Here is a 17,189-nt window from a genome sequence, read left to right as displayed (position 1 = left end):
AAGCAAGGTTAACTTAAGTACGATACTAACCATGCTTAGTGATATCTATTTGTAGTAATAACAAGGAGTAGTACTAACTAAGAGTCGTAGCATTGAGGTTTTCTCGAATACAGCTGAATAGTTATAACCATCATACCCTTTCATGAAGAGTTACAATGCTTCAACAAAAGGACTGTAACGGATGAGCCCCCCCCCCCCCCCCCCCCCGGTATAAAGGAGTTCGTTTGATCTGTTAACACGTGAATTTGAATTGTCTGTTGATAATACATCAAACATTATGTCTTATTGATTGTAGATTTCTTATAAACACGAAATACTTTAATCTTTATCTGTAAGTAACCTCGTGATTTATAAAGCTATTAGGAGTTAGGACGTTTTATTAACATAAAATGTTTTTAAACGAAGTTAGTCCGTTCAAATGTGGGTAAATTGGCCGGTCTAATAATGCTTGTTGGCCCGGCACCTATATATTTGGGCCTGTTGCCATCATGAAAAATTGAAACATATAGTCCTAGGCCCAAAAAGAGATGATCTCATCCGCCCACGTCATTTGAAAATCCATATCCGACAATGATCTTGCGTAAAAGTTTAAAACGTGACGTTTTTTTTGCTTAATTAAGCCTTTTTAGTTTTAAGTTAATTTTGATTAATAACATAAGGCACTACAAATTTTAGTTATATTATTTAATTTGTTCATTTATAACTTTATAAACACCATTTCTAAAAATGCTTCGAGTATGTGGCGGTCGGGATTAAATTGTATATCCCTTCTTCAAATAGTAGGTCCTGTATTGCTCACATGTATCTTTCTCTGAGCATATGCCTCTTCGTCGTGGACATCTTTGTTATGACCCATATACGTTTCGTACATACATTTCTTAACAAGTTGCCTACCATGTTACCCCAAATAACAAAAAAATGTAATTTACCCCCAGATGAGAACAAAACCTCAACTGTATCATTCTATTTTAAGTATTTATAACATATTAAATTATACAGCATTTCCTCCCTAGCTTTTCGAATTGATAACATGCAAATAATGTTAATCAATATAAAGATTTGGCCTGCTAGCTAATGGCCTACTAGGCAAATCCAAACATCATTGCAACAATAAGAAAATAAAACTTCTATAAATGGCAATTTATAAAGTTAAAGATACATGATATTCTAATCTTATGTCATCCTTAATATCAGTCTTAATGGTCCTTCTTGTCTAATCTTATATATATAAATCATTGAACAAACAAAATAAGCTGATTTTTTTTATTAAAAAAATATATTATTTGGCATGTTTAAAATTTAAAATTGCCAGCCGCCATTCAGGTTTCCAAACTTCTTTAAAGCATCTTCATTCATGAAAACATTCGGATCCTCGTACTCTTCCTCGTTGTTGTCGTATTCGTCTTCCTTAAACGATGTTGTCGGAGAAAAGCTTGAAGTAGACGCTGGTGAAGAGGAGTCAATGACTGACGTGTTGGTGGTAGAGAGAGTTGGTGGGTTGATAATTATATTAATATCGGTGTTGAATTTATTACTCCTGGTGGTTCCGGCGAGAGAACTCCGGTGAGTAGGTCGTGGGTGGATATGTTCGCCGGAGTATGAAACAATGAAGATGTTAGAATCCATGAGACTACGTTCCACTTGTTTTTTGGCACCACAGGCCTTTGTTGTGCTACACCTGTAATAATTTCTGAAAATACCAAAATAAATAAATAAATAAATAAAATTCCAATAAATATATCTTTTTACATGTTTTATTGACCTCAATTGCCAATGGCAAGTTACATTGCAAGTCTAGTATGTGTTTGAAGAGGTGTGGAATTAGGAGTGTGAGTCGTGTCAGATTAGCTACTTGAATCCTCAAAGTGAATATGATTCTTTGTAATTAAACAAGGAAAACGAGTTGTAATCAAGTTGTATAGTGTTAAATGAGTTTGTGATTTGAAATATATAGGTTAAACAATACGAGCACAAACTGTTAAATAAAATTATTAGATATCATGACTCAAAACCTGATTATTTTCATGTCGTTTTTCAATGGTCGCATGAACGATTGTCAATACTTAAAAATTGTCAAATTTGAATAAATACATTTATTCAATAACAATTAAAGTAACAATAAATAAATACATAAATAGCAAGAAATTAAAACCTTGGAAAAGGAGAGCCTTTTATGGGTTTTTGCCCATATTTCCTCCATGCCCATAAATCATTATTTAACTGGTCTTGTGTCAACTGAAACACCGTCTTCTCCTGGTTTTTCCTACATACACAAATTTATTTTACATTCAATTAATAAACAAAAGCAACTAGAAACCAATAATCGTGTTTTATATTTTTTAAAAAATTGTAGTAAATTATTTTACTATGTAAATCACCAACTACCTTTTTCTAGGGCGTGTGGATGAACCACTCATTGAAAAAGAATGCGAGTCTGTTAACATTGGCAACTGCTGATCGTGACTGAACCCTTCACCATCAATAACCGTCGCAATGGCAGCGGTAGTCTCTCCAGCAGCCAACAGTAGTGACTGACCGCACCCCGCTTTATAAACATCCTCCAATCCACCAGAAACATTACCAAGAGTCGAAATTACAAATGGGTTGCTTTCATTTCCAGAGACTAAGCTTTCCAAGTTATAAGAACCATCATCATAATCCATGGGGCTCACCGCGGTAGCCGTCGCAGCACTTGTGGCGGCACAACTCCTCACCACCGCATGCAAATCCCATTCATCATCCATATTTAGTTAAACACAAGTATGTATGAATATCTTACTGGCGCTGACTTTGTAGAGAGAGAAGAGGTGTGGGGTGATGGTGTATTATGTGTTTATTGGGGTATATATAAGAGGGCGTGTGGAGTTATAATAATGCAATTATATTGTAAATAGTTTATGCGATTTGGCGTTGACATTTTGAGAACAAAAGTCAAAAGGGGGCCGCTTTCTGCTTGGCTTTCATCAAGCCAACAATGTGATTGTATGCATGTGTTTTGGTGGGCATGGACCATATAACCAATTGCAATATTTTGTTATTTTGATATAAAAAGATCTATGGCTTCTTGTTTAATACAAGAGATATTAGGTACTAGACGCCTAGCTAGACAGGTCGTGTTAACATGTTAAGAGGTTAAACATCAATACAATATGGATCTGAAAATCGTACTAAACACAAGAACTAAAACGCAGCACAACAAAGCACATGTATACTTTAGAATTACAAGTTCATTTAAAAAAAACATAAATTGTATAACCCAACACTCATTTCTATTAACTTATTATTTTGGCATGAAGCACTTAACGGTTATAACTTTAATATTAAACACCTTCTAGAAGATATAAAATTAAACGGATTAACCATCGACTGATCATTTATCTAAACATGTTGTGTATCGATCTTGATCCGAAACTAACCCAAACTTAATTGTTTAGACTAAATATGAACCTATAACTTTTGCGTTAGATTTATGTCTATCAAAAATTAATAAATTATGCCCGTGAGTGAAATTATTAATCCATTGATTTTTCAAGCTTTTCTTTGTTAATTTGTATCATTTTTAAACTTTTCAAATTTACCAAGACAAAGTAACACCTTACATAAAATATGATTAAGCTTGTAAGTTAATATCATTCCTTTTGTCAGTGGCCCGGTAACATACTTTGTGTTTTAGGGCCCACTTTGTATTGCTCTGAACTTTTATAGATTTTTCCGGAACTAAATCCCACCCTATTTGTGGCAATCATTTCCTCATTTGTCTAAAACTCCATATGCATACATCAATACATGCATCTACTCTACACACGTTTAAAAATAAATATTAATCCTAAATGCTCCAACAATTTAAAGTAAGATTGACCACTAACTTTTTTCGAATTTTAAAAATTAAAACTAAATAAAAATGAATAATAATAGTAAACTATTAAATAGTTTATATTGTCATGTAAACACTACTATACTTGTTGGTTGATCTTAATCAAAAGTTATAGAAAAATATATAAAAGAGTAAATTTAGGATATGCAATAAATGAATTAGAGAGTTTATCAAAATTTTTATTATATTTTTGGATATGTGTGATTATTAATTACTGAATATATATGAGATTTGACAATAAAAGTTAAAAATAAAAAGAAGAAAAATTAGAAAACACTGGTGATAATATTTAAGTATCGAACTGGAAAAATTAAATATGTAAGGTTTCAAATTGATTGGGATTAAACACCATCATTCCCTTTTTTTAGTTGGTATCCTTGACCTATTGAAATACTATTACTGATTTTGGACATCAAATATAATATATTTAATGGTTATCTTTGATTCTTCAAGTTCATATCTTATCAAGTTCTTGAAGGAATTCTTTCCTACATACATGTGTTTGCACGGGCATGTGTCTCAATCTTTCAGAAGACCTAAAGCACATAATAATTTTGGATTTTTTTCACAAGATAAATTGTTTTGATCATGTCACTCCTATATTGTCAATGTGCATGCATAATTATAGACAACAAAAATATTGTTAAACAATCTTAAAACCATAATTATCTACATATAATTTGTTACTTTTTAGAATTTGGAGGCATACATAAGATTGAACTGAATTATATGAACCAAAATAGGTCAAATTAAGAGGAGAATGAAGGGGCATGCCATGTTTCATCTCTAGTTTTCAGACTATTTAAATTAAGATGAAAACTAAGGTTAATAGACATGAAGAAAAAGTGACTCTAATTAAAAAAAAATCAAAAAGGAAAAGATTATGTGTTTCTTCAAATTCAACAAGTGAGATGTAACACAACATGGGGATTACATGACTTGGTTGACTCTTTCTTTTCAAAGGCTCCTAGTCTTGTCAAGGATTGGAGGGATAAGATGGGGTTGGGCCACGTTTAGTGGTAAAGGGGTTGGGTTAGGGTAGAGACCACTTCATGGGTTTGGCGTGCAGTGACTAAGTGAGGTTTCTTAGGTGGTCACTAACAAAAGTTGAACATTTTATAATTTTTGAATATTTTATATATTTTTTAAACATGCTATAATAATAACATTTTTAATTTTTCAACAAGCCGTTATTTTTAATTAAATGTTTAATACTGTTTGAGAAAAAAAATAAGAAAACAAAAGGCTTAACTACAAGTCTACAAATCTACAATATATATAACTATCAAATCAAAGAAAATTAATGCAATTTTCCATTCCTTTTCTTGTAAAGTTTTATGCTCTACTCTAAATACATAATTACTCTATAACGTAATTACATAATTATTCAACTTGTATATATAATTACTCTATTTGATTCTCACAATTAGCACGTTAATTTCATTTGTACTCTAACTCCCCCCCCACACACACACATATATATATATATATTATATTTACAAGTAGTGTAATTACAAAATATATACACTATGTTGTATATATAATTGCATTACTTGATTCTCACAGTTAGCACGTTATATTCATTTGTATTTGATCCAAACTATATATATATATATATATATATATATATATATATAGGGGATGGATCATGCGAGAAGTCAAGTTACAGCGAGAAGTACGAAAAATCAATCTGGACCATTGATTATTTGTATTCAATGGATTTGAAAAGTTATGACAAACTTGTAATTATTAAGATATTAATCTACCAATATTTTAATGAAGAAAGGTAATTTAGTATTTGCTTTGTAGACTTTTTAAAATGAAACATAAGCAATTAATAGCATTTATTTATTATCATTACTTACTAATTGAAAGTTACCTATGAATTTTTTAATTGTTATTTTTTTATTGATGTTATTAATCAAACTAATGTTAAACAAATATAACTTTAATCAAATAGTATAATATCATCAATCATATTTCTTCAAATGCATTAACTATTATATAATGCCTACACAAATTTAATTATGTATCGCATACACATGCATATTCATGTATAATACATGTGGAATTACGAATGCGTATGTGAAAACTTTAAAATTGTAGGCTATTAACATGATTTGTTATTTATATGTAAAAAAATATAAAAAAATTATTTTGTCCCATGTAATGTTTATATATGTACTATTTAGGTGGTATCACGAATGTGTGTGTGAAAATTTTACAAGTACAAGTTATTATCATTATCCGTTATTTATTATATATAGTTTAATGCAATAAAAAAGTTTATTTTGTATTACGTAGGTTCATTTATGTATTGTGTAGGTTCGTCTATGTACTGTGTATATGGTATTTCGAATTGTGTATGTATATTATTTTTATTGTGTGTATGTTTATTTATTACTGTGTAGGTTCGTATATGTATCATGTATCTAGTATTTGAATTGTGTATGTGCATTTTTTATCGTGCGTAGATTCATTTATGTACTATGTAGGTTCATTATTGTGTAGGCTCATATATGTACTCTGTAGGTGGTATTTCGAATGATGTATGTATAATTTTTATCATGTGTAGGTTCATTTATGTACCGTGTAAGTTCATATACGTACTATGTAGGTGGCATTTCGAATTTTGTATGTGTAATTTTGCTTATGTGTATGCTTATTTATGTAGTGTGTAAATATATGGGTGCTATTAAATTTAAAAACCACTATATGGATAAAAGATATAAATATCAAATTACGAGAATAAAAAAAATAATATTGATAAACAACAATATTGAATATGATAAAATAAAAAAACAAGAATTACTTGTAACTTCTCCATACATTATGACTTACCAAATATGAAAAAATGTTCATTTTACTATAACACCCTTGTCATTAAATAAATAATAAAATAAAAGAAAAATGTGATTGGTTAGATTTATTTATCGTACTTCTCGCAATAAAAACACTTCTGAAATGAACCAAATCCTATATATATATATATATATATATATATATATATATATATATATATATATATATATAAACACACCAAATATAAATTGATGTACAATTGACACTATTCTTTTGCCCAATAATAAAAGGGACTACTGAATTGTTTGTTTTCAAAAATGTCATCACATTTACCATGATAATATTTGATGAACCACCACTGCCCCCTGCCCTTCCACCGCTCCACCTCCACCTCCACCACCACCTGCCACTGCCCCCTGCCCCTCCACCGCTCCACATTTACCATGATAATATGAAACTAACTAGTTTAAGGGTTTCATATGTATGTTCTATAGGTTAGTTGATGTCACATAACATCAAATATGCATTAAAAGCATAATATGTAATGCCAAATGACTTCTAATCTAATGATACTAAGGTACTTGATAAAGTGGAATCCCTTATATTAAGTAAATATAAGGGTTGTCTCATTAGGGATAAAAATGGTTGTCTCAAGTTGTTATTTTAATCACTATAAAACTCTTTCCCACCTTCACCACCACTGCCCCCTGCCCTTCCACCGCTCCACCTCCACCTCCACCACCACCTGCCACTGCCCCCTGCCCCTCCACCGCTCCACTTCCACCTCCACCGCTTTCCCACCTCCACCACCACCCGCCACTTCCCCCTGCCCCTCCACCGCTCCACCTCCACCTCCACCACCACCCGCCACTGCCCCCTACCCCTCCACCGCTCCAGGTGACTCGTCATTATACAACCCGGGCACTACTTCAGTCATTGCGCAAGCCGAGTGCACATTTTGGTGAGCTTTTAGTAATGCCCACCAAGTGTTCGACAGAATGCCTTTGGTTTTTTTTACCGTTTTATGGGATTTGTGCTTAAAGACATTGTGATTGAAGCTGTAATTGGGGGTTTGAAAACCAACTAGTTTTCCAGCCCGGCTCTAAGGGATCCATTTGGTACTTGGTTGTCGGTTCGGCATCATTTCTCGTGGTGGATTAGTTGATGAGGGTTCTATGTCTAAGACCCTAGATAATAGTGTAGGTTCCACAATGGATGTGGTTGTTCGACCTTCGGGGGGAGTTTGGCCGTGTCCTTTTCTGGGGTTTCATTGTTGCCCGGACGGACGGGCAGGGTCCAAGGGGTTCTCTCGGTTGATTGCGCATATCAAACGACTTCATTTGTCCTCGGATGAGCGGAAAGGAGCCATTCGGGACGCTGTCTCCACATATTATTATTTATTTATTTCGGTTGGGGAGGCTTTAAAGGCTTCGGACCAGTGGTTATATGGGTTGTGTATGCGTGTAAACGCTTTTAGACGGGCTTGTCATCATGTTGATGGGGTCGCTAAGTTCAAGGAAGGCGTGGGAGATGTGGATGAGTTTATTGTGGGGATTGATAAACCGCATGTTATGAGGGATGTTGCTCCTTGGAAGGGATAGTGGTGGATGGGGTTCTCCTTGACCGCGTCTTCTCTCTTCCTATCACGACTGTTAAGAGCATCCCTCATAGTTGTCGTATGGCTTTTGCTCAGGCCTTAAGTGCGGCTCTGGAAAAGGTGGTTGCTATGCCAGAGTCTGTTGAGGCATGGGTGAGACTTTTGTTGTTACCGCGGTGCACATTGCGAGTTTTCAAACCTTCTACTCGTCAAGAGTGCAGGTCCGGTATGAGGAAGTCTTTGCAATGTCATAGTATTCAGCGGGCACTAACGGGGCTTGGGGTGGTAAGGATGGTTTTGATGCACTTATTTTATCCCTTTTTGCCCAACCTTTGAGGGTGGACTCGAGTCATGATGGGCCTCTCGCTAAGCACAATGACTCTGCTGTTTGCACCAATGTGAAACAATGTTTACGAAAAGTGGCGGACGGGCATTTCACCGCCGCGATTAAAGTATTGTGCTCTTCAGGGGTTGCACATTTCGACAATGATACTTTGAAAGCGTTAGCGGCTAAGCATCCCAACTTACCCCCCACCGATTATGCCTGTTTCATTGCTTTCTAAGCCTCCTCTTGTTGTTGACGAGGATAGTGTGCTTGGATGCATTAAATCCTTCCCTAAAGGGACGTCTTGCGGGTGAGATGGATTGAGGGCCCAACACATTTTGGATGCCTTTTGTGGGGAGGGGTCGACGATCGCTGTTGGGTTGCTAAAATCTATTACCGCAGTGGTTAATTTATGTTCGGAGGGGAGGTGCCCGGAGGTTTTGGTGGAGTTCATTGCGTCAGCTCCTCTCATACCGTTGCTCAAACCGGACAATGGGATTAGACCCATTGCCGTAGGTGCCATTTGGAGGAGATTGATCTCTAAGGTGGCTATGAGGGGTGTTGGAAAGGAAATTGCCAAATACCTTTGTGACTTTCAGTTTGCGGTGGGAGTCTCTAGTGGTGCGGAGGCTGTGCTTCATAGTGCGAACAGATTTTTAAATAAGTTTCATTCTGATGGGTTGTTGGCTATGTTTACCGTTGATTTTTGTAGTGCTTTCAACTTGGTGGATAGGACTGCCATTTTTAATGAGGTTCGTGCTCGATGCCCGTCTATTTCCTTGTGGGTAAACTTTTTATATGGGCAGCCGTCCAGGCTATATGTGGGGGATGACCATGTAAGGCCCCGTTACCGGAAGCCCTACTTTCGCGTCGGATTTACTCATAAACACAGTTCTTCAAATCAGAGTTTATTAAAACTTTTCGCGGAATATAAAACATCAATCATTTGTTACAAATCATTCAATCTTTTCTTTGATACCATAACACAAAACTTTATATTTAAAACATCTTTACTTCTTTCTTCAGATGCCAGCCGTTCAATCCATGCCGTGTGTCATCCTCATGCTAACTCTATAATCAGCTCACCTGCGTGCATACTAAAAGTCAGCTACGCTGAGTGAGTTCTAGTTAATCAAGCAACTTATCATACAACCACTTCATACAATATATATATACGTATCCGAAGACACATAGTCCACTGTCTAACATGCCACTGTTTAACCACTTAATTACCCCTACAGCTTAGCCACTTAATTACAACGGCACGTATAGGCTTTCCCTATCACGCACTCACGCTATGCCACTTAATAACGAAGGCACGTATAGGCTTTCCCTATCACGCACTCACGCTATGCCACTTAATAGCGAAGGCACGTATAGGCTTTCCCTATCACGCACTCACGCTATGCCACTTAATAGCGAAGGCACGTATAGGCTTTCCCTATCACGCACTCACGCTATGCCACTTAATAACGAAGGCACGTATAGGCTTTCCCTATCACGCACTCACGCTATGCCACTTAATAACGAAGGCACGTATAGGCTTTCCCTATCACGCACTCACGCTATGCCACTAACACCCTTACTAGACTCTTGCCACTTCTAACACACTCTACCTCTACCTGCCTATATCACACTTCATATTAGTTCGGTATTTACGTAGTAAACATGTCACATCACATCATTCATACACACTATCAACCACTTGGAATTTACTATCCTTGGTGATACGTGCAATATCCGAAGATCGTTCACGTACCGACAAGCATTACAAATATATACCTCGTATAACATCTATAGCATACACTTACCACTTAAGGTAAGTGTATTCACACTTCACATCGAGTATGCACACAGCCCCGAAAACATAACAAGGAAATGGGGCTAGAAACTCACCTGGATACGGTTACGTTCTCCGTTGATTGTAATTCCTTTCTTTAACTGGGCTCGGCTAACTGTATAATATTTACACATATCAATTAACTACTACTACTCGTTTTCGATAACTGCCTTAACACATTTTCCATTAGGTTTTTAATTCATTTTATAAACGAACTTCGCTTCAGGCGAAGTTAAACCTTAGGCGAACTTGGAAACAGCTTGGTTCTGGCTTGATTCGATCGAATAGGAACACGTTCGATCGAATAGGAACACGTTCGATCGAATACAACACGTTCGATCGAATACAACACGTTCGATCAAACAGGAACACGTTCGATCGAATAGGAACACGTTCGATCGAATACAACACTCATTCGATCGAATACAAAACTCATTCGATCGAATGAGTTGGAGACCATTCGGTTGCTTCCCTATTCGGTCGACTGGACTTGTTCGATCTACGCATTCGATCGAATGGACTGATTCGATCGACTGGTTCGATCGAATGAGTCTGATTCGACTCCTTCAAGCTGGCGACGGAGAAACCCACGGGTTTTCCAGATTTTTCCAGATTTTTGACCCAAAATCGACGTTTTTGACATGGAAATGCTCGGGATTGAAAGGGCTATCGATTCCTTGTACTTTTAAACACAAAAGCTTGCATTTTGACATCAAAACAAGGCGGTTTTTGACCCGAAAACTCAAGTTACGAAAATGGGAGTTTTTGCTCGATTTGATCTCGAAAATGGTTATGAAAACGGATGATTTTCGAGAGGGACTTACCAAAAACGATTAGGAACAAGATTGTGGACTCGGATTTGTGATTTGAGAACTTTCTCTCTCTAGCTTCTCTCTCTAGAAATGAGAGTGTTTGGGTGGTGTAAGTGAAGGAAGATGGTGAAAATGGTGGAAGTGTCAAGAACTTTCGTTTATATACTACGGGTTTGGTTAGGCTCGGGTTGGCTTCCTACGGGTCGAGACAGGCCGAGTTCATAAAACAACTAAGCCCAAGACCCGTTCCTTACTCGACATTAAATAACTAAAACGTGAAATTACTAAACATAACTTTCTTTTATTTATCAATATAAAAATTTCGGGATGTTACAAGTCTTCCCTCCTTAAAGAGGTTTCGTCCCCGAAACCTAACTTATTCCCTATAAACGGAAAACTTCTTATATTTACACGCTTTACCATCACACAACTAATTATTATAACCAACATGCATTCAAGTTAAATTCATAGATCGTTCATACTAAAGCACAAGAAGTCACAAGTACTTCATAACATAAAAGGAAATCATTCAAGCTTGCTAAACAACATAGGTTCAACTGTAACATAAAACACTCTTTAACTACTAAACATAAAACAACTGTGACATGCCACTTATTCTCCTGCAACCTCCTCAGCAGCTAATAGACCATCCCTTCACGCGTTTCCTCTTCCTTCCCTCACTGCCACGGCTTCTCTACACTCCCTAGCTATGTGACCTGACTTACCACACCTATAACACTTCTGGTCCTCGGTGCATTCACGGGAGAGGTGCCCCTCCCTCCCACATCGGTAGCACTGGTTTGGACCAGCCTTGCATTCCCCCAAGTGCATCTTTCCACACACCTTACATGCTCCACTCCCTGCCATCTTCTGTGTCCTTCTCCCTGCATGTTCCACGATATCCCCAGCTCTTTTAGTTCCTTTCCCTTTTCCCTCATCTTCCACTCCCACATCATCCGCCGCCAGATCATCATAGACTATCTCCGCCAACTCGACCGCAGACTCAAAGGTAACAGGTTGGTTGGCCCTGACCAACATGCGGACCTTCTGGGGAAGTCCTCTAACGTAGCACTTGATCCGTTTCGCCTCAGTATTCACCATGTCAGGTACCAACCTAGACATGCGGTTGAATTCAGTGGTGTACCCACGATGTGTCATCTTGTCCGCCTTTAGATTCAGAAACTTCATCTCGGCCCTCTCAACCTCAGCATCAGCACAGAACCTTTTCATCACTAACTCCTTAAGGTCATCCCACCTCATGGCCTTAATCTCCTCTCGGGTCTTCCTTTGTTCGACCGTTTCCCACCAGTACATGGCCTCATCTTCAAATGACTGAGTGGCATAACCCACTGCTTGGTCAGGACGACACTCGCTAATGCGGATAACCTTATCCATGGCGGTTATCCACTGAAGAGTAGCGATTGCGTCTCCCAAACCAGTCAACTTAGGCGGGTCACAACCTTTGAAGGACTTATAGTTGCAACCGCCTCGGCCCCTCTTCCTTTCATCATCTTTCACAGACTTTACCTCACTCGAGTTATCCCTTTCCCTCTCGTCATTCTTTCTATTATTACCACCTGCCCCTTCAACGGTTCGTTCACGGCTTCCAGCAGACCCTTCGGGATTCAGGTTCTTCACAGCAGCAACTACAGCTTGAACAATGGCTGCTTGAACTGCAGGGCTAAGTTGAACTTCTTCGTTGTTGTTCTGGTCTCCTCCAGCTGCGCTTCCTTCATCTTCGGTGTGGGAAGCTTCTTCCACCGAGGGTTGCCGGACAAGACGAGGCCTGCCACGACGCCCAGTGCGACCCCCAGTTTCAACAAATTCTCCAGCTCCAGCCATCGTAATCTAAAAGGGAAAACACAAACATCATCACTCAAGGATCTATCTAGTACAAGGATAGTAAGGCTAACAGGTAATAACAGTGGCCAGTTGTGATTAGCTGATCACGTTACTTTCCGTGTCCTATACACTTCCCTTTATGAGTCCATTTGTGCTGGTTCTACATAAGCAGTTTGTCAAATCAAACAATCAATTATTCCTATCCCTAACGTTCACATATCTTTCTTTTCTCATTAACATATATCCTTTAATCATACACCTTACCTTTACTGATCTTGCTTGAGCGACACATGGCATTCTTGAACTGGCATCTTCTTTCCTTTCTTACTTAAATCCCATTCTCTGTTCGAGTCTAAGCATGTAGGATGCTTAAATCTCTCGAACTTATGCTCTGATACCAACTTGTAAGGCCCCGTTACCGGAAGCCCTACTTTCGCGTCGGATTTACTCATAAACACAGTTCTTCAAATCAGAGTTTATTAAAACTTTTCGCGGAATATAAAACATCAATCATTTGTTACAAATCATTCAATCTTTTCTTTGATACCATAACACAAAACTTTATATTTAAAACATCTTTACTTCTTTCTTCAGATGCCAGCCGTTCAATCCATGCCGTGTGTCATCCTCATGCTAACTCTATAATCAGCTCACCTGCGTGCATACTAAAAGTCAGCTACGCTGAGTGAGTTCTAGTTAATCAAGCAACTTATCATACAACCACTTCATACAATATATATATACGTATCCGAAGACACATAGTCCACTGTCTAACATGCCACTGTTTAACCACTTAATTACCCCTACAGCTTAGCCACTTAATTACAACGGCACGTATAGGCTTTCCCTATCACGCACTCACGCTATGCCACTTAATAACGAAGGCACGTATAGGCTTTCCCTATCACGCACTCACGCTATGCCACTTAATAGCGAAGGCACGTATAGGCTTTCCCTATCACGCACTCACGCTATGCCACTTAATAGCGAAGGCACGTATAGGCTTTCCCTATCACGCACTCACGCTATGCCACTTAATAACGAAGGCACGTATAGGCTTTCCCTATCACGCACTCACGCTATGCCACTTAATAACGAAGGCACGTATAGGCTTTCCCTATCACGCACTCACGCTATGCCACTAACACCCTTACTAGACTCTTGCCACTTCTAACACACTCTACCTCTACCTGCCTATATCACACTTCATATTAGTTCGGTATTTACGTAGTAAACATGTCACATCACATCATTCATACACACTATCAACCACTTGGAATTTACTATCCTTGGTGATACGTGCAATATCCGAAGATCGTTCACGTACCGACAAGCATTACAAATATATACCTCGTATAACATCTATAGCATACACTTACCACTTAAGGTAAGTGTATTCACACTTCACATCGAGTATGCACACAGCCCCGAAAACATAACAAGGAAATGGGGCTAGAAACTCACCTGGATACGGTTACGTTCTCCGTTGATTGTAATTCCTTTCTTTAACTGGGCTCGGCTAACTGTATAATATTTACACATATCAATTAACTACTACTACTCGTTTTCGATAACTGCCTTAACACATTTTCCATTAGGTTTTTAATTCATTTTATAAACGAACTTCGCTTCAGGCGAAGTTAAACCTTAGGCGAACTTGGAAACAGCTTGGTTCTGGCTTGATTCGATCGAATAGGAACACGTTCGATCGAATAGGAACACGTTCGATCGAATACAACACGTTCGATCGAATACAACACGTTCGATCAAACAGGAACACGTTCGATCGAATAGGAACACGTTCGATCGAATACAACACTCATTCGATCGAATACAAAACTCATTCGATCGAATGAGTTGGAGACCATTCGGTTGCTTCCCTATTCGGTCGACTGGACTTGTTCGATCTACGCATTCGATCGAATGGACTGATTCGATCGACTGGTTCGATCGAATGAGTCTGATTCGACTCCTTCAAGCTGGCGACGGAGAAACCCACGGGTTTTCCAGATTTTTCCAGATTTTTGACCCAAAATCGACGTTTTTGACATGGAAATGCTCGGGATTGAAAGGGCTATCGATTCCTTGTACTTTTAAACACAAAAGCTTGCATTTTGACATCAAAACAAGGCGGTTTTTGACCCGAAAACTCAAGTTACGAAAATGGGAGTTTTTGCTCGATTTGATCTCGAAAATGGTTATGAAAACGGATGATTTTCGAGAGGGACTTACCAAAAACGATTAGGAACAAGATTGTGGACTCGGATTTGTGATTTGAGAACTTTCTCTCTCTAGCTTCTCTCTCTAGAAATGAGAGTGTTTGGGTGGTGTAAGTGAAGGAAGATGGTGAAAATGGTGGAAGTGTCAAGAACTTTCGTTTATATACTACGGGTTTGGTTAGGCTCGGGTTGGCTTCCTACGGGTCGAGACAGGCCGAGTTCATAAAACAACTAAGCCCAAGACCCGTTCCTTACTCGACATTAAATAACTAAAACGTGAAATTACTAAACATAACTTTCTTTTATTTATCAATATAAAAATTTCGGGATGTTACAGACCACATTTGGTCCACCACTGGGGTTCAGTAGGGGGGACCCCTTGGGACCTCTTCTTTTCGCCTTAGTTCTGCACCCACTTGTTCATCTTGTCCAGGATTCCTGTAAGCTCCTCTTCAATGCTTGGTACTTAGATGATGGTACAATTATTGGAGACACTAAAGAGGTTGCTAAAGCTTTGGATATTATCAAGGTAGAGGGCCCCCGACTGGGCCTTGAACTTAACATTAAGAAAACAGAAGTATTTTGGCCATCAAGCAATGGGGTTAAGGTGCAGGAGGGATGTTTCCCCGTGAGATTGGAAGGCCGATGTTAGGTGTGAAACTCCTTGGGGGAGCCGTTAGCAGGGATGCAGAATTCATCAGCGGACTTGCTGTGAAAAGGGCCTCGCGGGCTGTAGAACTGATGAGCCATCTCCCACATTTGCAGGACCCTCAATGCAAGCTCCTTTTGCTTCGATCATGTATGGGAGTAGGTAAGTTGTTGTTCGGCCTCAGAACGTGCCAGCCCGAATATGTAGGGGAAGCTGTTTCTGTTTTTGACAATGGCCTTCGGGGGACGGTTGAGGACATCGTGGTTTGTGGTGGTGCCTTTTTTGGAGATTTTCAATGGCGGTTGGCATCACTTCCGACTCGTTTTGGAGGTTTGGGTTTATATTCAGCTTCAGACGTATCTACATATGCGTTTGTGGCCTTGAGGGCACAATCTTGGAAATTTCAAGACCACGTTCTTCGAGATTGTGGTATTGATGGGTTTGACTCCGATTATAGGAGTGCGATAAATCGGTTGCATATTTCACTTCCTGATTTTAATATTAGCAGTTTCTCTAATAAAGACACTGCCCCACCTAAAGCCCAACATGCTTTGGCGAGTGCCCTTTATAGTGGAATCATCCAGAGTTTGAAAGTGAAGTTTGATTTATCTCCTCGTCAAAAAGCAGTGTTTGAGTGTCTTCGATCTCCACGGGCTCAAGATTTCTTAAGTGTTATCCCTATTGAAGGACTGGGCCAACATATGTCGGCTTTGGAGTATCGGACCATCCTTAAGTATCGGTTAATGATTCCTTTGTTCCCTGTAGATGAGCCATGCCCAGTTTGCCACAAAGTCTGTTTGGATTCTTTTGGCGAGCTCGCAATTCATTGCAAAGATTTACCTGGGTTTAAATACAGACATGATTGGTGAGGGATGTTCTATGCGATGTTCTTAAACGGGCCGGAATTTCAACTAAAAAGGAGGCTGCCGTAAACTTTCTTACGGATCCTCTTGAAGGAAGATCTACGTTACGACCAGCCAATATTCTTGTTTTTGGGTTGGTAGGGGAAACACGCTTGTGTGGATCTCACATGAGTCTCCCCCCTTGTTGGGCTAAAGGGACAATGGGTTTGTTGCCTGTCAGGCAGCATTGAAGGCGGCCTCGGGTAAGGTTGTTAAACACAAGAAATCTTGTTTGGAGAATCAACACGTGTTTATCCCCTTTGCCTTTGACACTTTTGGTTACTTAGCTCCAGATGCCGTGGACCTTCTAAACAGAGTTCAAAAAGT

The 17,189-nt window shown here is 38.6% G+C and overlaps 1 protein-coding gene across 1 annotated transcript; it reads right to left on the bottom strand.

Annotated features, from left to right (window-relative positions):
• Positions 1-1,299: 1,299 nt before the first annotated feature.
• LOC143582506 (WRKY transcription factor 22-like) lies at positions 1,300-2,981 on the bottom strand. The gene is made up of 3 exons (XM_077065051.1): positions 2,386-2,981; positions 2,153-2,263; positions 1,300-1,690 (listed from the first exon to the last, which is right to left on the bottom strand). The coding sequence occupies exons 1-3, from the start codon at positions 2,742-2,744 to the stop codon at positions 1,300-1,302; spliced, it is 861 nt and encodes a 286-aa protein (XP_076921166.1). The 5' UTR covers positions 2,745-2,981.
• Positions 2,982-17,189: the final 14,208 nt, after the last annotated feature.

The sequence above is a fragment of the Bidens hawaiensis genome, unplaced genomic scaffold (assembly GCF_021521415.1).
Source record: "Bidens hawaiensis isolate Kalapana, Puna unplaced genomic scaffold, B.hawaiensis_p1.1 tig00031771_1, whole genome shotgun sequence".
In the NCBI taxonomy this organism is placed as follows: Eukaryota; Viridiplantae; Streptophyta; class Magnoliopsida; order Asterales; family Asteraceae; genus Bidens; species Bidens hawaiensis.
The sequence above is the reverse complement of the archived record's forward strand: the minus strand, read 5'-3'. Positions and strand labels throughout refer to the sequence as shown.